At 35.8% G+C, this 21415-nt stretch overlaps 4 protein-coding genes and 1 pseudogene across 5 annotated transcripts; 3 read left to right on the top strand and 2 right to left on the bottom strand.

Annotated features, from left to right (window-relative positions):
• The first annotated feature begins 1583 nt into the window (after positions 1-1583).
• On the top strand, positions 1584-3615 carry LOC130728853 (heat shock cognate 70 kDa protein 2-like). Its single transcript, XM_057580437.1, has 2 exons — positions 1584-1803; positions 1921-3615. The coding sequence occupies exons 1-2, from the start codon at positions 1584-1586 to the stop codon at positions 3474-3476; spliced, it is 1776 nt and encodes a 591-aa protein (XP_057436420.1). The 3' UTR covers positions 3477-3615.
• Positions 3616-6497: 2882 nt separating this feature from the next.
• LOC130717560 (uncharacterized) lies at positions 6498-8232 on the bottom strand (annotated as a pseudogene).
• A 282-nt stretch (positions 8233-8514) lies between these two features.
• On the bottom strand, positions 8515-9663 carry LOC130717554 (glutathione S-transferase T3-like). The gene has a single exon (XM_057567811.1). It carries the CDS (start codon positions 9661-9663, stop codon positions 8515-8517), a length of 1149 nt encoding a protein of 382 aa, XP_057423794.1.
• A 1713-nt stretch (positions 9664-11376) lies between these two features.
• On the top strand, positions 11377-16158 carry LOC130728844 (heat shock cognate 70 kDa protein-like). Of its 2 annotated transcripts, XM_057580428.1 has the most exons (5): positions 11377-11712; positions 11825-11893; positions 13804-13846; positions 13947-14181; positions 14293-16158. In XM_057580428.1, exons 4-5 carry the CDS (start codon positions 13962-13964, stop codon positions 15966-15968), a joined length of 1896 nt encoding a protein of 631 aa, XP_057436411.1. In that variant the 5' UTR covers positions 11377-11712; positions 11825-11893; positions 13804-13846; positions 13947-13961; the 3' UTR covers positions 15969-16158. The 2 variants fall into 2 exon arrangements, with proteins under 2 accessions (XP_057436411.1, XP_057436412.1); XM_057580429.1 differs by lacking the exon at positions 13804-13846.
• Positions 16159-18486: 2328 nt separating this feature from the next.
• Positions 18487-19394, top strand: LOC130717546 (uncharacterized). The gene is made up of 4 exons (XM_057567800.1): positions 18487-18619; positions 18700-18941; positions 19034-19249; positions 19323-19394. Exons 1-4 carry the CDS (start codon positions 18487-18489, stop codon positions 19392-19394), a joined length of 663 nt encoding a protein of 220 aa, XP_057423783.1.
• The last annotated feature ends 2021 nt before the right edge of the window (positions 19395-21415 follow it).

Genomic DNA, 21415 nt, shown 5'->3' with positions numbered 1-21415 from the left:
CACAGAAGCGGTTTTCAAACATACAAGTCTAGCACATCAAGAAAAAGCACAACCACTTATAGCATGATGTAGTAGGGTGTGAAAACTAATATCTTGCCATCTAATTTTTTAAACTTTGAATTTCATTACAGGCTCTGCTCAGTGCTAATCTTCTATTACTTCAAGTAACAATAAGTCAATAAATATTCCAACCTTCAAAAATAAAGATAATCCAACAAATACATGCATTATTTGCAGAATCTTGTAAAAATACAACTAACATTACTTGACATGGAGTGATGACATAGAGGAAGGAGAAAATCTATTTGGCCTTGCCATGTTCTGCATCAACTAGACGTCGCGAGGAGACCCCCCAGTGATGAGTTACTTTTACATATAGGCTACTTTCATAAAAATGGAACTAAATTATCAACTATGATCTTTGTACCAACATATATTTCCAAAGGAACGAGATTTGAACAAAAAGGTATAAGCTTTAGCTAAATGGAGCTTAATTAACAAAGACAGCATAAACCAAACACAATTTAACACAAGCAGCAAAACAATAATTTAGCTGAAACCCACTAACCAGAAAAAAGGAAAAATACTGAGTTTTGAGACTGCTAAACCTGTCAAAGCAAAATGCCTCTGTAACACAACCTTCATGTTCTCTTTCCTACCTACTTCAATATGTGTATAGAAAAAGCCAAAGCTGCAAACTTTACCTGAGCAAGGTTTCTTCAAAATTGGAAGCTAATTGGAATCCAAACCAAAAACAAAAAAAGGAATTTTCAACCATATGAGAAGAGCCTCGAAGAGTAATGTTCGGGTGACGGCGGGGTGGCCAACGGTCGCCGCATCCTCCATCCAACCACCGTGAACCATATTCAGATTTGAAAAAAAAACACAAACGAACAAAAATTGATTCAGACCCTTACCCAGATTCAGAAACATGCGATATATAGACCCAAATTTGAAAACGAACGACAGCAGCCAAACATCAATTTGAATACACTAAAAAACCCTAAACCCAAACCTAATAATACAACATATACAGAGCAAAAGCACCTTGTTCCTTGGTCGGTGAGTGAGAACCAAAATGGAAGACGGAAAAGATTGAACGAAAATGGTCTCTCCCTTACGAAATACGAAGATTGGAAGATGACGAACTGTGTATTTCAAGCTTCCTCTTTGATCGGTAACACAGAATCAGATCAGATGAAGAATTGAATATGGAGTGTGGAAGTTGAAGAAGCTAGGGTTCAGGATGAAGATGAAGAGCAAGCAACAAGATGAAATCAGAATATGAATAAGCACTTTGATGGTAAAAATTCTCACTCATGGTTAAAGATCAGATGTAACTTTCAAACAATTGCTAAAAGACCCCTCTCAATTTAAAGTAATAATTAATTTTTTATTTTCAAAAAACATATGAAATTTGAAGGAAAAAGGAAAATCTGAAAAAAATAATACACATGGCAATTTCTTATTCGCTAATGACCTTGGAGGCACCACACCCTTAAAAACTGAGAGGCACCACAGAATTTGACACTCTGAATTCATCATTTCATCTATAGAAACAGTATTCGGTCACTTGAGTGAGAATGGCCAAAAAATATGAGGGGCCTGCAATAGGAATTGATTTAGGCACCACATACTCATGTGTTGCTGTTTGGCAGGAAAAGAACAATCGAGCTGAAATCATTCACAATGAACAAGGAAATAAAACCACTCCTTCCTTTGTTGCTTTCACTGATACCCAAAGATTGATTGGTGATGCTGCCAAAAATCAGGCTGCAACAAACCCATCAAATACTATCTTTGGTAATTGGGTTTCTTTTGTTTGTGTCTAAATTTCATTCAGCACTTATTATTTTTTCTCTGCTATTTATTTATCAGAACAAAACAAATTATACATCAACACTGTTTTTACTTTTGCAGATACAAAAAGGTTGATTGGTAGGAAATACAACGATTCTGTTATTCAGGATGATGCTAAGCTGTGGCCCTTTAAGGCCATTGCTGGTATGGATGACAAACCCACCATTGTTGTTAACTACAAGGGTGAGGAAAAACACCTAATTCCTGAGGAAATCTCATCCATGGTTCTCACAAAGATGAAGGAGATTGCTGAGGCATTCTTGGGGTCTACAGTGAAGAATGCAGGTCTCGCATATGGCCTTCAGAAGAAATCTAGTTTTATTGGAAAGCGAAATGTTTTCATCTTTGATCTCGGGGGTGGCACTTTTGATGTGTCTCTTCTTACAATAAAAGATGACAACTTTGAAGTGAAGGCCACTGCTGGTGATACTCACCTTGGTGGGGAGGACTTTGATAACAGAATGGTGGACCATTTTGTCAAGGAGCTCAAGAAGAAGCACAAGAAGGACATAAGTGGTAACCCAAGAGCATTAAGGAGATTGAGAAGTGCTTGTGAGAGGGCAAAAAGGACACTCTCTTTTTCTGTTGACACCACCATTGAGGTGGATGCTTTATATGAGAGCATTGACTTGTGTTCATCAATTACTCGTGCAAGATTTGAGGAACTCAACATGGATCTTTTTACCAAGTGTATGAAAACAGTTGAGAGATGTCTTAATGATTCTAAGATGGATAAGTGTAGTATACATGATGTTGTTCTTGTTGGTGGGTCTTCAAGGATCCCTAAAGTGCTGCAACTATTGCAGGACTTCTTCAATGGAAAGGAACTGTGCAAGGGCATTAACCCTGATGAGGCTGTTGCGTATGGTGCAGCTGTCCAGGTTGCTTTGTTGAGTGAAGGCATTAAAAATGTTCCAAACTTGGGATTGTTGGATGTTACACCTTTATCTCTTGGTATACATAACACAGGAGATATCATGAGTGTGATGATTCCTAGGAACAGTACAATTCCTGTCAAGATGACACATAGATATGTTACATGTTATGATAACCAATCCAGAGTTTTGATTCAGGTTTATGAAGGTGAGAGAACAAGAGCCAGTGATAACAATTTGTTGGGGCTTTTTAATCTTACTGGCATTCCTCCTGCTCCACGCGGTCATCCTCATTATGTGTGCTTTACTATTGATGAAAATGGTATCCTCACTGTTTCGGCTGAGGAAAGAACTACTGGTAATAAGAACGAGATTACCATAACCAATGATAAAGAGAGGCTGTCAGCCATAGAAATCAGAAGATTGATTCTAGAAGCTGAGAATTACAAGGCTGAAGATGTGAAGTTTAAGAAGAAGGCTAGAGCAATGAATGCTCTAGATGATTACATTTACGATGTGAGAAAACTTATGAAGAATAAGTGCCTCACATCTAAGCTTCTCTCAATGGACCAGTTTAAGATCAACTCAGCAATTTTAAAGGGAAAAAAATTGCTTCAAAATGGCCAGCAAGAGGAGGAATTTGTATTTGTGGAGTTTTTAAGGGAGCTTAAGAGCAACTTCGAGTCTTGTATGGCTAGGATCAACAATGGTTTGACTGATGAGGATAGTGATGAGGATTAATTGTTATTAATAAAATTGCAGTTATTTGCTTTGCATGCATCAATTTCAGCTCTCTCATGTTTAGAAGTTGCTTATTTTTCTTCTTGATTAATTGGAGTATTTTCCTTTTTATTTTTGTTATTTTTTATCATAAAATTTCAGTTTAGTAATAATCTCCATTACGTGGTTGGCCATTCAAAATTGATATACACATCACATGTGATGCAAAATTTATGCTAACAATCATGGACGTATCCAGAATTTTCTTGTTGGAGGGCGAAATATAAGACTAAAAAAATCTTCATTGAATATTATATAAACTTTAAATTATAAAAAATTATTTAAATACAAATCTCCATTCTCTTATAGTACTAAATTTACCTATTATTGTATCAACATAAATTTTTTCAGCAATTTCTCTCTCGATATACAACTAATAAATTTCAGAGAAGATCATCTTCAATTTTGTTGCAAAGCCGAAGTCTTATCAACATTCTTTGCATTAAAAGATTGCTCCGTAGATGCAGTTGAAAGATAGAATGTCAAAACAAAACGTAACAATCTAACAACAAGTGGAAATATTATTGTTTTTCCAGTTTCAACTAACTTCTGGTAAAACTTGGATAAACTGGAAATATTTCCTAAATTATGATCTTGGTAAACATCTGAATGATAATGTTTTGTTGGAACGACAAATTTCTCTTTTCTAGTTCGGAAAAATCATCTGCATAAAACTTCTCAACAAGCTTACAAATTTTCTCATTGTCAAATGATTTAAAATTTTCCTTAGAATCTAAAACTGAACTAAGTATGAGAAGTTCCACAACCTCTACATTAAATCTTCTATTTAATTCATATAGTTGCAAATCAATTGCAGAATAAAATACATATATCATATAATGATATTTCATATATCTCCATCTTGTTTCCTATGAAAATCATTACCCATAAATTAAGGGGTTTCATGTCAGGAACTTCAACTTGATGAGTATCACAAAATGTTATAACATCTATATAAAAATACCTATAGTCGTTGAACATTTCAAAATTCTTGGGGGGGCGATGACCCCTGCCTGCCCCCACCTAGATATGCCCCTGCTAAACAGCTAAAATTGATCATAGATTTGATTGTGACTTTTACTATAGTTCTTACCTTTTAGCTCTGCTCTTACTCTTTTGTTTCTTCTTAGCGTAGGTAATTGATAGCATGTTTGGATTGGTGATATCACACAATTCAAAGTACACTAACTCAAGAAGCTACAGAGTGCAGCTCCTACGCGAAAGCGATTATTTGGCTTCTTCTCACAACAGAATCAAATATGGTATGAGTGGGTGAAGATTTGGGCTGTGAATTTGAGCTTTATAAACCATTCCCCAAGTAAATGGAGGATACAAGTTAGCACTTAAAATTGCAGTTTTAAGCATGCCTGCTCCCCTACTCACTGTTTGACCAGAAAAGATTTCATTATCCCTGGAAGTTAGAAATTTTCTAAACTTTTCAATAACAAGTTTCTAGGTTGAAAAGAAAAGCATAATGAGGTAATTGTAATATAGTTAGGTAATTTCTAAGATTTATCTATTTGAATTTGAGGGAGAGAGAGATAGAAGCAATGAGGTGGGGGAAAGTGAGTGTGGGAGGGGAGTGAAGGGTGGTGGTGATGAATGATTTGGATGTAATTAATGTGAAAGGTTTACATCAAACTTATCTTTTGGTGTCTTTGTAATCTTTTGGTGTCTTTGTAACCTTATGGAAAGAAGTAGGCAAGACAACCTACTTGAATCAAGAATTGAGCTAGGAAACTCTTTTTTCTGGCAAGGAACCTTAAATGGCTTAAATATGTTTTAAGTCCAACAATATACATGTAATTTGATTTTACTTCCTGCATTTTAAAACTTGGCAAAACTTTTTAAAATAAGGTCCTTATACTCCTTAGAGCTTCTCCAATGAAGTCCTTATTTTGGGGCCTTAAAATAAGATCCGGATCTTATTAGATCCCACCATTGGAGCTATCCTACATGGCATGAGATCTTAGCAAAAGCTAAGATCCGTGCCTTAGAGCATCTCCAATGGTAGAAACTTATTTTGGGACTTAACTCAATTCTTGTGGGCCCAAATTGCCACATAGGATTTAAGACACTCATAAGGTCTTCATGCACATTTCACTCTAGTGGTTGAGATCTTATTTTACTTTTGTCTGGACCCACAATACCCAATATATTTATATTATTTATTTCCCTCCCTAATTTTCACTTTGATTATGGTATTGAAGGAGAGAAAAAAAAAATATTATATTATTTAAGATCCCACATTTGAGAGTACCTGAGTAAGGCACGGATTTTAGCTTTTGCTAAGATCTCATGCCATGTAGGATAGCTCCAATTGTGGGATCTAATAAGATCCGGATCTTATTTTAAGGTCCCAAAATAAGGTAGCTCAGGTACTCTCAAATGTGGGATCTTAAATAAAATAATATTTTTTTCTCTTTCCTTTAATACCATAGCCAAAGTAAAAATTAGGGAGAGAAATAAATAATATAAATATATTGAGTACCGTGGGTTAAGTCAAAAGTAAAATAAGATCTCAACCACTAGAGTGAAATGTGCATGAAAACCTTATGAGTGTCTTAAATCCTATGTGGCAATTTGGGCCCACAAAAATTAAGTTAAGTCTCAAAATAAGTTCCTAAGAGCAACTCCAATGCTTAGGCTCTTATTTGGGCTTTTATACACTATTCAGCACTATTCTACACTATTCATGTGCCACGTCAGACTTAAGAGCCTGCTAAGAGCCTGAAGCAGATTTTGCTCCAATGCATGGGCTCTTAAATTACTATTACAAGGGTCCCACTGTGTCCCACCATACAACATTAAATAATGATATTTATTTTCACCTAATTTAGATTTAAAATTTAATAGTATATCAATACTTCAACTAGAAATTAATTTAATTATTACTTATACTAATTTAATTTAAAATTAATTTTCCTAAAATTTTAAAAAAAGTACATTGTATTGAATTATAGAAATAAAAGAGAGCCAAACTTGAGAGAGAGAGCCTCATTAAAACCTTACTAGGAAAAGCCCAATTGGGATACAAGCCTAGTGAAGGAAAAAGAGTACAACAATCCCTAAGAGAGACCTTAATACATTACATTAACAAAATAAATACGAAAGGAAATACATGAGAATGAAAAATAAACAACAATACATTTGAAACGAAATACACATCAAGGCGTGAAGATTAAGTTTCATTATTATCGATTTCAGGAAGGTCCCAGATATGCTCCACCAAGTCTGCTTGAAGTTGGCGATGGATTGACTTTTCAATTTGATGTGCTCTCCTTTCCAACATATTTCTAAAAGCGGGAATAGGACCGCTTAATACTTCAGCATCCGATATGTCATTATTGACCTGCTCATAAACAAAATTACCTTTGTACGTGTTGCGCTCATCTTCAACAATCATGTTATGCAATATGATGCAAGCATAGATGATTGACTTCATGTCATTCGGATGCCACCAGCGTGATGGACCACGGACAATCGCAAACCGAGATTGGAGCACTCCGAATGCACGTTCCACGTCCTTTCTTGCTGCTTCTTGTCTTTTGGCAAACTTTTGCTTTTTTTCTCCTTGTGGCATTGGGATGGTCTTCACAAATGTACCCCACTCGGGATAGATACCGTCTGCTAGATAGTATCCCATGTGATACATTGTTTCATTCACTCTAAATTTCACCATGGGAGCAGCTCCACGCAAAACCTCATTAAACACCGGAGATTGGTTTAGCACAGTAATGTCATTATTTGAGCATGCAATGCCAAAAAATGCATGCCAAATCCACAAGTCTTGTGATGCCACTGCTTCAAGCATGATTGTGGGTCTTCCATGATCACCTCGGGTGTATTGACCTTTCCACGCAACTGGACAATTCTTCCATTCCCAATGCATACAATCAATGGAACCTAACATACCTGGAAATCCACGAGACTCCCCCCATTGAAGTAGGCGTGTCATGTCTTCCTCGTTTGGACGCCTCAAGTATTGCCCACCAAATACTTCACACACCTTCTACAAAATTCTTTAAGCACTCAATTGCAGTACTTTCACCAATTCTAACGTATTCATCAACACTGTCAGCAGGTGATCCATACGCTAACATACGAATAGCGGCGGTGCACTTTTGTAATGGTGATAGACCTTGTCTTCCAACTGCATCAACGGACATTAAAAAGTACGGGTTATAAGACCCAAGGGCCTCTACAATTCTGAGGAACACATGCTTTCGCATTCGAAACCTTCGTCGGAAAAGCTCTTCCGTGTATACAGGATTTTCAGAGAAGTAGTCCTTCATCAACCGCTCGTTCCCAGCTTCACGATCTCTCTTTATTACTCTTCTTGTTTTCTTGGGCCTAACGGTGTTGGCATGTTGTTGTTGTTGTTGATAGAACTCCATCTCCTGCTGCATCATATCTTCAACGAACGTGTCATTCATAAAATCCTCCACACATTCGTTGTAAAATGTGTTCCAGTCGGGTAAATTGTTTGGATCCATTATATGGCACAAATGACAAAATATTGGTGTAATTTGATAGGAGGAATACAAGATGAGAGAACGAAAGAACTGTTGAATGTTGAAATGAATGAAATATGGCATGAATAAATAAGAGAAACAACGGTTATATTCCCAACGGCTATATTCCCCAACGACTATATTCCCAACGGCTATATTCCCAACGGCTATATTACCCAACCGCTATATTCCCAACGGCTATATTTCCCAACGGCTATATCCCCAACGGCTATATTCCCCAACCGCTATATTCCCCAACGGCTATATTCCCCAACATTGACATAGTACTTATTACGAAATTTGAATGATAAAATTACGACATTGACAATATACTAATTAAGAAATTAGAATAACGAAATTACAACATTGATTCAGTACACATGAAGAAGCTAGAATAATAAAGTTACAACATTGATGCAATACACATTAAGAAATTGGAAGAATAAAATTACATCACTAATACACATTAAGAAACACAAGAAGATTTAAGACATTCCTAGTTCACTTAAGGCGAAAGCACGTAGTGCGTTATGCGTACGCAACTCCTCATCGTTCATTCCAGATGTGTTCTTGTTAAGGATATCCATATATGCCCGAAAGTTCTCCGCCTTCTTAAATTTGAGTTCTTCCTGTCTCAATTGCAGTTCACTTTGTTTCAGTTGTTGGTCAGCTTGTTGCAAATCTAGTTCTCTGTTCCTTATCTCCCTAAAATTTGCCATCATTTCCATTTTAGCCTTCCCCATGGCTAACACATCAGGGTGAGGAGCAAAAGATAGAGTACTTGACGCAGTATCTGTTGTTTTGGCCTTTCTCTTCTCTGCCTTCTTGCCCTTCGGGCGAGTTGTTGGTGGTGTTGCCTCATATTCGTCGCAATCAATTGATGCACTTGGGTCAGTCGATGTTCCGTCGGCGCCAGCTCCTGACTTCTTTTGTCCCCTTGAATTGGTTTTCATTGATTGTCCCTTCCACTTTGGTTCATCTTTCACCATCCGCCATACATTCTCATGTGTGAAATCTTTTTTATGGTCTACCTGAAATAGGGCATGCGCCTCAGCCATGATATCCTTCTCTGAGTGTCCACTTTTCCAAGGAGTGGTAACTTTGTTGTAGCAACCGGTAAAGAATTGAATATCTTTACTCAATTTTCCAAAACGACATTTCAGCATCTTCCCTGTCCTCGGAGGAGTGTCAAAGTCACGGTACTCATCAAATTGGTCGCGGATCCTATCCCAAAACTTTGCTGCCGTTTGATCAGTTCCCACCGTCGGATCCTTAGAAATGTTGAGCCATGATTGAACAAGAAGTAAATCGTCTTTAACCCTCCATCTGGTGCGTTTCTTTCCAGAAGATTGATCCTCATCTTCAAGATCAATATCATCTAGACCCTCGTGTTGTGTATCATCAGGCGTAGCCTCACATTGTGTATCAGAGACTTTTGAACCAGTGCTACCAGTAGGAGGGGCTTGGCTTTGAAATTGGTATTGTGGTGGATACATGGGGTATTGTGGATTTGTGAAATTTTCATCAGGGTGAAGTGGTTGGTTTTGAGATGTATATGGAAACATTTGGTACTGAGAATTATGAACATTGCCACCGGTGTGAGGCGATTGGTTTTGAGGTGGATATGAAGACATTTGGTATTGAGAATTTTGAAAATTGTCACCGGGGTGATGCGGTTGGTTTTGAGGTGGATATGGAGACATTTGGTGTTGATAATTTTGAAAATTGCCACCGGGGTGATGCGATTGGTTTTGAGGTGGATATGGAGACATTTGGTGTTGAGAAATTTGAAAATTGCCTCGGGTGTGACGCGCTTGGTTGTGAGGAGGAAATGACGGCGTAGGTCGAAACACCTGTGAAGGTTGGTTTCCTTGTTGTAACACCGGCGGAGGTTGAGAACTTTCATTGGTGGGAAGTGTTTGATCATCCAACAAATCATAGTATTGTTGATAATGTTGGTGATCCATTTTGAATTGATGTGTAAAATGATGAAGTGCACACTATATATAATGTATAAAAGCTGAAAATGGGAGAGAAACGGTCTGATAACCGGCCAAACCAGTCAGACAACCTAAAACGGTTAAAAAACCGGCTCCAGCCGGTCAAAACCGGTCTGAAACCGGTCCACAACGGGAGGGTGACCTGCTGGGCAGGTCACCCTATATATAAACCCATCAAGAGCCCCATTTGTGAACCCTAGCCGCCTCTCCCCCTCCCCCCCCCCCTCGAAACCCTCTTCTCCTCCCCTCTTCTCTTCTTCTTCTCCTCCCCTCTTCTCTTCTCTTCTTCTTCTTCTCCCCTCTGAAACCCAACCCACCTCTGCAACCCCACCACCACCACTGAAACCCAACCCACCGAAAGCCTCTTCTTCTTCTTCTCCTCCCCTCTTCTCTTCTTCTCCCCTGCCTCCTCGAAACCCCCTTCCCTTCTTCTCCCCTCTTCTCTTCTTCTTCTCCCCTCTGAAACCCAACCCACCTCTGCAACCCCACCACCACCACTGAAACCCAACCCACCGAAACCCAACCTCACCACTGAAACCCAAAACCCACCTCACCACCACTGAAACCCAAAACCCACCTCACCCCCACCGAAACCCAACCCACATCACCGCCTCAAACACCCACCACCACAGCCAAAATCCACCTCACCGCCCCCAAATCGACTTACCACCACCCAAATCGGAGCCACCAGATCATATCAGGGGAAAGGAAGCCCCTTTTCGCACATTCAAGTCTCCCTTTCAACAAGATCGGACATGCAAGGCTCAGAATTTTTTTTTTTCCTATGTAAATATCAGTTGCAGTGTAAAAGTTTGATTTTGGTTGTAAAGTTTGGATTTTTTTTTAAAAAAATTGATTTTGGTTTTGTTCTTGTGTTAGTTTATTTCAAATCTGTTCTTCTTCTTCTTCCCTTCTACCGTTTCTTCCCTCTGAAAGTAGTTGATGAGGAGCATGTGAGAGAAAATAATCGTTTTTTAATATAAGAGCTCATTAAGCAGGAGCTCTTGCAGAAGAGCCTCTGGACTGTAGCTAAGAGCTTTAAGGCTCTCTCCAATGCAGGGAAAAAATAAGAGCCGGCTCTTAGCAACTCCAGCAGGCCTAAGAGCCCAGCGTTGGAGTTGCTCTAAGATGCTCTGTTTCAAAAAATGTGACTTGGCAAAGGGTCATCACGTCTCTCTAATTGGCATCCAAGCTTCCAATAATGATGCACGAACCATGTTACCGTATCTACCATTGTAAGGCACCTCACTTTTTATGAACCGGAACAAAATGAGAAGTGTGATTAAACATATTTTTTAGCGGTTTCAAATGGTTTAAAACGTAAGTGTCATGACTCATGAGTCATGAGTGGTTTATAGAGTAGAGTGATCAACATATATTTCGAAGCTCTTCATCTCATCAGTTCATTAAATTTTTCCGCTGACATCTTCTACCGTACCAAAAACATCATTCCTAACCACCATTTCCCTTCATATTCTTCAAAATAAAATAAAAATAACCAGAATTATCTTCATCTTCACCCCTTTCCACTTCAATGTCCTCAATCTCCCATTGATGCGCCAGATTCAGAGCCCAGCGAAAATCAAGAGTTTCGCCCAAGCTTGCATCAAAATGGCTTGCATCAACCTCAACGTGGATAACAACACCTGGGCATGGAGCCTTCCATTTCTGATGAGTTTTAAGGTTAACAGATTTAGGGTTACTTGAATTGAATTCCATAAATCTACAAACTCAATTGCTCTATTCAACCCACATTCTCTGTTACTAATTGACTAATCACACCTCTCTTTTGCAGATTTTGTCTAACCAGAACCACATTCCAAGCAAGCAGTACCATATAAGAAATGTTTCTTCACCTTAGCCGGTAAGTTCAATTTCTAGTTTTTGTTTTTGAATGTGAAGATTAAAGCTAAGTAAGCAGATTTAACAGAAAATTTTCCACCCTTTGACCAATTTCAAAACTATTCGATCATTGTTGTGTCTCCAACTAGTCTAAGAGGAATCATTTTAGTTTTTTAAAGCTTCTGCAGCATGAAAATTCACTACAAGAATTAAAGCTTTTACTGACAATCATTTTCGTCACTAAAAGCTTAAAAATCGTCACTATGAGTATTTTATGACAAAAATTTTAATCGTCACTAGTCGTCACTAATACTAGAGTCACTAATACATTAGTGACGATATTTTTAAATGTCACTTATGTTGAATTTTATTGTGACGATAATATTGTCACTAATATTTATATGCAATATTGACAAATTAAAAAGTTGTCACAAATGCACGTACTAATAGTGACCAATTAATCGTCACTAATACTCATTCGATGTCCGAGTTGTAGAATTCATCAGGCATTCAACAGTTGCATGAGAAGGAAACAGAATTAGTTATATTCTTATTGGGATTCTTGAATAAGAAGTAAAATAAATAAGTGTAAAAAGAAGAGCTTCAATAGCTTATAAGTGAAATGACCCATACACGTCTCATGGTCTAATGTGAAAGATGTGGTGTTCTCTACTAATATGGTAAACTCCTCATGCAATGTGGTTAATATATGATATATTCCTAATATCAGCAAAGACACTACTTTTTTATGCTAGATTATACTGCTGCATCAAATTAAATATCAGGTTAACTACTTTTTTATGCTAGATTATACTGCTGTATCAAATTAAATATCAGGTTAACAACGCGCAGTTTCTAGTTGTTTGTCTTTGTTGGATTTTCTTATTTTTACATTGTAAAGATAAAATATACTCTCCAGGGATCAAATCCCTGGACCTTTCCCAACTCAACTCATATGTTCCTTAACTCTTATGATCACTTGAACTATCACTCGGAACGTCTTTGTTGGATTTTTGGATATGAATGTAGACGGAAGGTTTATTATTTGAAAGAGATAATTTTTTCGATCATTGTATGTTCTATCTTTATAGAGCAAATACATAGCTGAAAAATAATAAGTCTAATAATAAAGTAACACTAGTGTTTTTTTACCCGTGCGTTGCACGGGGAATATGTCTGTTGTATTTGATACATTAATCAATTTTTTGATTTTTTTTAAACAACATATGAAATATAAGAGTCTGAAATGCTAAGCAAAGTGGACAAAAAAACTTCTCTTCTAAGCCTGAATAAAATTAAGATAAAATTAATTAATACTCTAAAAATAAATCAAAAATAAATTAAGATAAAATCAAGAAATAAACAACCTAAATCCTAATCAAATCTAAAATTTAAAAATGTATTTTTTTATGAGAATTAATGTGAGAATGACACGTGGATTTTTTTTTATGAGAATTAACGTAAGAATGACACGTCACTAAGAATTAACGTGAGAATGACACGTCACTAAATCAGCCTGATGAGAGTTCTTCTTTTCTAATATATATTGATATTGATGATATTGATATTGATGATTGATATTGATATTGATTGATATTGATATTGATTGATATTGATGATTGGTTGATATTGATATTGATATTGATATTGATATTGATATTGATTGATATTGATATGATAAAATTTTATTTCTAAAATCAAGTAATAAATAGTATCCCAAATAAATTTAAATTTAAATTTAAATGAAAATGTGATTTTGATTTTAGAAATAACTAATATTATCTTGATCTAAAATTAAATCACAACAATATCTTAAAAGACAAACTTGTTTTTTGAAATATATATCTTAAAAGATAAACTAAAACTTAAAAGCGAAACATCTGATCTTGATTACAGCTATTATAAGCACATTATAAAGTGTCTTTTGTGCAGCTGTGACTAGTACTGCAGTTCTCATTAGGCACAACACAAGCAGGTAAAAGGGGTTCGATATTTATCACTATGTATATTGCTATGTTTCCTTCTTCCAATCCTGACTTGGGAATTTTTTCTTCAATCTTTTTTCTGTCATTCAGTTAATAGATCTAATAATGGCCAAAACATATGAGGGACCTGCTATAGGAATTGATTTAGGGACCACGTACTCATGTGTTGCTATATGGGAAGAACAGAACAATCGAGCAGAAATCATTCACAATGAACAAGGAAATAGAACCACGCCTTCCTTGGTTGCTTTCACTGATACCCAAAGATTGATTGGTGATGCTGCTAAAAATCAGGCTGCAACAAACCCATCAAACACTGTCTTTGGTAATTGATTTTCTTCTGTTTTTGTGTCTTTCTTCATTCATGCTTCTAACTTCTAAGCTTTTATCATATAACAAAACAAATTATACATCAATATTGTTCTTACTTTTGCAGATGCAAAGAGGTTGATTGGTAGGAAATACAGTGATTCAGTTGTTCAGGATGATGTTAAGCTCTGGCCTTTTCAGGTCATTGCTGGAACTGATGACAAACCCACTATTGTTGTTAAGTACAAAGGTGAGGAAAAATACCTTGTTCCTGAGGATACCTCATCCATGGTTCTCACAAATATGAAGGAGATTGTTGAGGCCTTTTTGGGATCACCTGTGAAGAATGCAGTTATCACTGTGCCTGCTTATTTCAATGACTCTCAGCGAAAAGCCACCAAAGATGCGGGTGCCATTGCTGGTCTCAACGTGATGAGGATAATCAATGAACCGACCGCTGCAGGTCTTGCATATGGTCTTCAGAAGAAATCTACTTTTGTTGGAAAGCGAAATGTATTCATCTTTGATCTCGGTGGGGGCACATTCGATGTGTCTATTCTCATAATTGAGGATGATAGCTTCGAAGTGAAAGCCACTGCTGGTGATACTCACCTTGGAGGAGAGGACTTTGATAACATACTGGTGGACCATTTTGTTAAGGAGTTTAAGAGGAAGCACAAGAAGGACATTAGTGGGAACCCAAGAGCCTTAAGGAGGTTGAGAAGTGTGTGTGAGAAAGCAAAGAGGACACTCTCATTTGCCAGTGATACCATAATTGAGGTAGATGCTTTGTTTGAGAGCACTGACTTGTTTTCAACAATTACTCGTGCCAAATTTGAGGAGCTGAACATTGATCTCTTTAAGAAGTGTATGGAGATAGTTGAGAGGTGTCTTGAAGACTCTAAGATGGACAAGAGTGACATAGATGATGTTGTACTTGTTGGTGGATCTTCTAGGATTCCCAAAGTTCAGGAACTATTGAAGGATTTTTTCAAAGGTAAGGAACTATGCAAGGGGATCAATCCTGATGAGGCTGTTGCTTATGGTGCAGCTGTGCAAGCTGCTTTGTTGAGTGAATGTGCCATTAAGAATTTTCCGAACTTAGTGCTATTGGATATTACCCCGTTGTCTTTAGGTTGGAGGCTAAAAAGAGATCACATGAGTGTAGTGATTCCTAGGAATACTACCATTCCTATAAAGATGACAAAGGATTATGTTACAGTTGAAGATAACCAATCTATTGTCTTGATTGAGGTTTATGAGGGTGAGAGAACTAGAGCAAGTGATAACAATTTGTTAGGCTCTTTTCATCTTTCTGGCCTCCCTCCTGCTCCTCGTGGCCATCCTATTTATGTATGCTTTGCTATAGATGAAAATGGCATCCTAACTGTTTCTGCTGAGGAAAAAACCACAGGGAATAAGAATGAGACAACTATAACCAATGAAACCAACAGGCTGTCAGCTAAAGAATTCAGAAGAATGATTCAAGAAGCTGAGGATCATGAGGTTGATGATATGAAGTTCAAGAACAAGGTGACAGCAATGAATGATCTTGATCTTTACCTTTACAATATGAACAAAAGTATGAAAGATAAGTGTGTGAGTTCTAAGCTTCCCTCAATGGTCCAAGATAAGATCAATTCAGCTATTGTAAAGGGCAAAAGTTTGCTTGATGATGGCCAGCAGCTAGAGACATCTGTATTTGTTGAGTTTCTAATGGAGCTCAAGAGCATTTTTGAACCTGCTATGGCCAAGAAATCAAATGCTACTAGGACCTGGGGCAAGTTGAAGAAGCTTATATAGTTCGTTTAATAATTGAGTTTGAATTGTTTTTAATGTTTTTAGTACTACTAGCATTTTTTCCTTGTTCTTTATTTTCTTAGTTCTTCTGGATTGTTCTTAGTAGATTAATTAGCTTGATTGGGAATTATTTGCTGCTAGATTATTATTGATATATAAGTATCTTTTTGTTGGTAGTAAAATTGTAGTAATTTTGTTCCTTTTATACTTTTTAATATTTTTGTAGACGGCTTAAGATACACACTACTAGAAAACACGGGATTTAGCGGCGGTTGAATAGCGGCGGTTTATTGAAACCGCCGCTAAATGTTTTACTTTGAGGCGGTTGGGCAACCGATGGGAAATGGAGTCGGTTGTTTTAACTTACTGGCGGTTGAAACCGCCAGAAAATTATTTATAGTTAAAAAAAAAACTAAAAAAACTAAACCTATTATTTCAGATCCAAATCGCACCTCACTCCTCAACCTCACTCTTCACTCATTCATTCTCTCTCTGTTCATTCTCTCTCACTGTCCTCCACCACCGTTCTCCACCACCGTGCTCCGACACCGTTCTTCGCCACCGTTCTCCGCCGTCGCCGTTCTCCGCTCTTTGGCAATCGTCCCTCTCCCTCGGCACCATTGTTCTCCGCCACCTCCGATCTATTCGATCTCCGCCATCGTTCCCCACTGTCGCTGTTCTCCGCTCTTTGGCAAGGCGAGTTTTATTCAATCATCTTTGTTTTCTTCGATTGCAAATCTGAGATAACTCTTTACTTTGATTTCAAATCTGAAAATCATTGATCTCTTCACTTTGATTTCAAATCTGAAAATCTAGGGTTGTGTGTAGTCTGATTTTTGTTAATTTTTGTAGAATCTGAAGAAGTGATGGAATCTGAAGTTGATTCAATCTAAAGTTCCTCTGCAATCGGTATTACCATCTCTCTTTCTTCCTATTTGTTGATTGATACTGTTTGTGACTGTTGCTTGTCTAATGTATTGTTGTGCATGTTTCTCTTGATCTTTAAAGTCACAAGGGATATGAATTTTAGTGAAACTTTGATTCCAATTCGCCCTCTGAATTCATATAGAATCCGTTTTGGATTTGAATTCCTCATTGCACATTGTGTTCTATTTAAAGTCCTAGTGATCTTCTCGCGGGTGAAGTGTCATCAGGTTTCATTTCTGTTATTCTGTTAGATGGTTCTGATCTTTGGCAATTGTATCATATTCTTAAATCTTTTCCCTTTGAAGAAAATGTTCAATTTTGGGGAAATATGAATGCTGGATGGCTGCAACAAGAAAAATACATACCAGCAAGGGATATGAATTTTAACTGTGTAGAGAACATGAGATTTGGTATTGCTGTTTTCATGTAACCAAGTGAAACATATTAGAGGCTGTAGAAAGTGATTTAAGTATAATTATGAGGTTAATAATTGGTTTGATATTAGTGTCTTGATTTGGTACCGAAGATCAACGTTAAAAGCTTGATATTAGCTTGTGGGATTGTTGTCTTGTTCATGACAGCCATATTAACTCTTTGGGACTGCTCTTAGTTTATTAATAGTTTACTGCTCATGTTTCTTAAATTTCAAAATAATAAATAAATTGTATTGGGTGTCTTGGGGAGAGCCATCAAAGCTCCTGCTCTGTTCCAAATGGGTGTTTAGCTTTCTTTTATGTTTTCATTATGTTAAGTTTATATTTACCGAGATGATTAATATAGTATCATTAGATTTTCAAGTTGGTTCTTGTAGTTTGAATGGTTTTAACGACTCTTAGCTATGCTGAGATGCATGGTCTATAGTTTTATAGGTTGATAGTTGTAGTGTTTATGGTTTTTGTAGGATGAATAAAGGTAATATATAGGGTTGAGTCTATACATGCTAATACTGAAATGTTGTAGTTCAAAGCCACATGTTAATTGCATTATAATTGTTGAATCAGTGTTGACTGTATTTTTCTCCAGTCAACACAATGACTATACAGATTTTTCTAATAATCATACAATATGATTGTAAATTAAGTATTATATTATCAATTACATAGGAAGCTAATGAGGATTAGTGAATGCTTTAGTGTTGTTAGTGGAATCTGGATTAGTTTTGACACACATAAGAGTAATTAACTTATGAGAGTGAGCCATATCATCAACAAAGTGACATGCATTGGTCAGATGATAACATCGAAGATCAATTATTCAGGCATGGAGTACTTGTGGAATTTGATTGAGCTTAGAAATTGTTCTTGTTTCTCCATGTTGTTTGTTAGTAATTAACTTCTTTTTCATTATTGTGTTGCTGGTTAGCTTTGACATTTGCTTTTTGTGTTTAGGTTTTTGTAATCAACAAAGTTCCAACTTCATGCTTACAATATGTTACTGTTTTTTTAAGTCAATATGTTACTGTTTTTTTAAGTCAATATGTTACTGTTTTTTAAGTCAATATGCTACTGGTTTTTTTTAAGTCAATATGCTGCTGTTTCTTTATGTTTTGAATCTATAAATGACATTTTGAGGATGATTAGAAGGTCCTTATACTATGGAGTCTGGCATGTTTGAGGATGAGTTTCAAAATGATGGTTCTTTTCTACACGATGAGTTTGAGGATGGTGAGAATTTTGAGGATACTGAGAATGAGACATCAGATGCAACTGATGATCCAAAACGACAAGGCTGGTTGGTCCAAATCAGAACAGTTCATGTATTAATTGATTCATTTTATATTAAACAGTTAACACTTTCATTTTTACAGATTTGAATGGAGAAGTGACAGAACGTCGTATGTGGGCTAAACAAGTTCCTAAACTTCCTGTTACGGAGCAAATTATAGTTCCTTTTAAAGGAAATCAGCCTGTTGGAACTGATATTGATGGGCTCTTAGGACAATATCTGGGTCGATTAGCTTCTAACCACAAATTACTTCCTATTAGTTTCAAGAAGTGGCCTGAGGTGGTTAAGACATACAAAGATTGGGTTTGGGAAAAACACATTAAGGTATAAAATAAAGTTTTTTCTCTAGTTTCATATAATAGATTATTTTTTATTTAAATTATAATGTCATAAATAACACCACTATGTGATTAAAGGTCAAGTTTTGGTGGGAGCCAATCCATGAAGCAGCAGCAAGAACAAGCTTTATGATGGATATGGGGAAAAAATGGAGGGAGAATAGGATACGGTTGTTCCACACCAAGTTTGACAAGACATTAAGTCGTGAAGAAAATATCAGAAATCCTCCATTGTCAATTCCACCAACAGAGTGGGCTGCCTTTATAGATTATCGATTGGAAGAGGACACTATGGTATTATTTTATTTAAATTTTAAATGGTTTGACAATCACAATGAAACTTACTTTATTTGGTGCTTGTGTGTAGAAAAAAAGCAAACAAAATGCAGCAAATAGAGCAAAGCTTACGATTACCATACCGGTGGCTCTAAGAAACTAAAGAGAAGAAGTGAAGAGATTGTAAGTATTTTGAAATTATATGTTAAATGTAGTTAGACATTTTATCCCTATTTTGTGTACTTAACAATTAACATTTAAAATTGTGATTCTCTCCAATAGATGAGTCAAACTGGGAAACCAGTGAGTAGGGGCACCTTATATATAGAAACTCATAAGAGAAGGGATGGGAGTTACATTAATGAAGAGGCTCGACAAGTTTGTGTAAGTATTTATCTCTCTCCTTATGTTTATGTTGAAGTTTAGCTTCAAATGTAAGTGATTATGTTGAAACATCTGCACTTGTTTACTTGACATCTGAATTTCTGATTTGATTATGAGAAAAGAGAAACTGATTTGAACATGTTATTAGGATTTGTCTTAGAAGTAGCGTCTGAGTTTATGAGTCTTTAACTGGTTCATGTCATGATAAATAATAATGGATGTTTTTGCTAATACATTGTGTAGGAGAAGATTGCTGAAATTGAGAGTCAGGGAACTGCTCCTGTAGAAGTCGCAATTGATGACTCTCTTGGACAAGTAAAGGGAGCAGAACATTATCCAAGGACAATATATTTTTATAATAATTATTAAAAGCGTTATTTTTTATTTTTGGAAATTTAAAAGAGTTATCATATTTTCAAATAATTATGTTTTATCATTTAACTCAAATTCATTCTTTTAAAATTAATTATATTAGATATACGTAACCAAAAAAAATTAATTATATCAGATATAAATTTTGCTCAAGTTTATAATAAACAAATTTTTATTTGAAATTAAATAAACAAACCTTTCAATAGCTTAGTTTTTTAAACTTTTGTTTATTCTCCTAACTTATATATAATTATTATAAAATTGTTGAACATATCACATAATTTTAATTTTAAATTCTTATTATAATTTTACTTAATTTTTCAATTCAGATGTTGTTTAGTTGGCAAGGACGAGTCACTACCCCTCAAAAAATTATGTGTTCAATTCTACTGGAGCTGAATCCGCCTAAATTTTTATTCACAAAAAGGTATTTAAATCTTAAAATTATTGAGTTTTTTTTTATCATGTAACTCATCTTCCTAGTATACTCTACCAGAATTTTACGTCATATCATATATCTCTTATTGGATTTACTATTTTACGTCATTAATTCTTTAACATTTTTAATTAAATTTTTAAATAAGTTAATTGAATAATTAATATTTATTTTATTTTATTTTTAATAAGAAAATGTTTGAGTGAATTGAATTCCTGTCACCACCATAGATCCGGGCCTCCATACCTCAAAAACCACAGATCACTTGTTGAGATACCATCTAGCAACAACACATCACTGGCATCGGTAGCGGAAATCAAGGCCATAGATAACTTATGAAGATACTTGCATATTATCCATCGACAGCACATCACTCACATCAGTAACAGAAGTCGAACACACAATATTTTGAGCGAAAATGATTTGTCTTAACCAATTTAACCAAATAAAATGAAGAAGATATAAAGTTTAGTAGCTAAAATATTAAATAAAAATAGAATGATGGGAATAATAGAATAATATTGATTTTTTTTATTCATCGAAAAACTAATAAAATAATATTGATGAATTGTGTGAATAATTAAAAAAAAATAACATTAATAACTTTTATACTAATAAGCTATAATAAGGAAACACATCAATAATATTTCCTAATTTGATAGATAATTACAATTAATACCATGTTGTTTAAAAAAAATTAATACCCTAATTACATATCAATATGAAATGTATTTCGTAATCTAGGTTAATATAGAGTTTTTTTTTCTCAGACTATCCATCATTAACAATACTGATTAATTTTATAATCTTTGGTACTCTCATTAAGCAATGGCCACAAAATGCGCTATAATTCAATTGACAATAATCAAATTCATGGGCTATGGAGTTGTCTCTGTATCTTGGCTTCATGCGGGTTCAGTTTGAGACAGATTGCTTACCTCTCTTTCAGGCTTGGAAGAAGGCGATTGGAACCACTTATCTATTTTTTATTA

Source organism: Lotus japonicus, chromosome 1 (assembly GCF_012489685.1).
Source record: "Lotus japonicus ecotype B-129 chromosome 1, LjGifu_v1.2".
Taxonomy (NCBI): Eukaryota; Viridiplantae; Streptophyta; class Magnoliopsida; order Fabales; family Fabaceae; genus Lotus; species Lotus japonicus.
This window is presented reverse-complemented; position numbering and strand designations above follow the sequence as displayed.

What these genes read in the sequence shown, in the direction of transcription:
- LOC130728853 (XM_057580437.1), top strand. Translation starts at nt 1,584, where the DNA reads ATGGCCAAAAAATATGAGGGGCCTGCAATAGGAATTGATTTAGGCACC. An exon ending in CCCATCAAATACTATCTTTG is followed by an intron (nt 1,804 to 1,920) that starts GTAATTGGGTTT and finishes TTACTTTTGCAG; the next exon opens with ATACAAAAAGGTTGATTGGT.
- LOC130717554 (XM_057567811.1), bottom strand. Translation starts at nt 9,663, where the DNA reads ATGTCTTCATATCCACCTCAAAACCAATCGCCTCACACCGGTGGCAAT.
- LOC130728844 (XM_057580429.1), top strand. Translation starts at nt 13,962, where the DNA reads ATGGCCAAAACATATGAGGGACCTGCTATAGGAATTGATTTAGGGACC. An exon ending in CCCATCAAACACTGTCTTTG is followed by an intron (nt 14,182 to 14,292) that starts GTAATTGATTTT and finishes TTACTTTTGCAG; the next exon opens with ATGCAAAGAGGTTGATTGGT.
- LOC130717546 (XM_057567800.1), top strand. Translation starts at nt 18,487, where the DNA reads ATGGAGTCTGGCATGTTTGAGGATGAGTTTCAAAATGATGGTTCTTTT. An exon ending in TGATGATCCAAAACGACAAG is followed by an intron (nt 18,620 to 18,699) that starts GCTGGTTGGTCC and finishes TCATTTTTACAG; the next exon opens with ATTTGAATGGAGAAGTGACA. An exon ending in TTTGGGAAAAACACATTAAG is followed by an intron (nt 18,942 to 19,033) that starts GTATAAAATAAA and finishes ATGTGATTAAAG; the next exon opens with GTCAAGTTTTGGTGGGAGCC.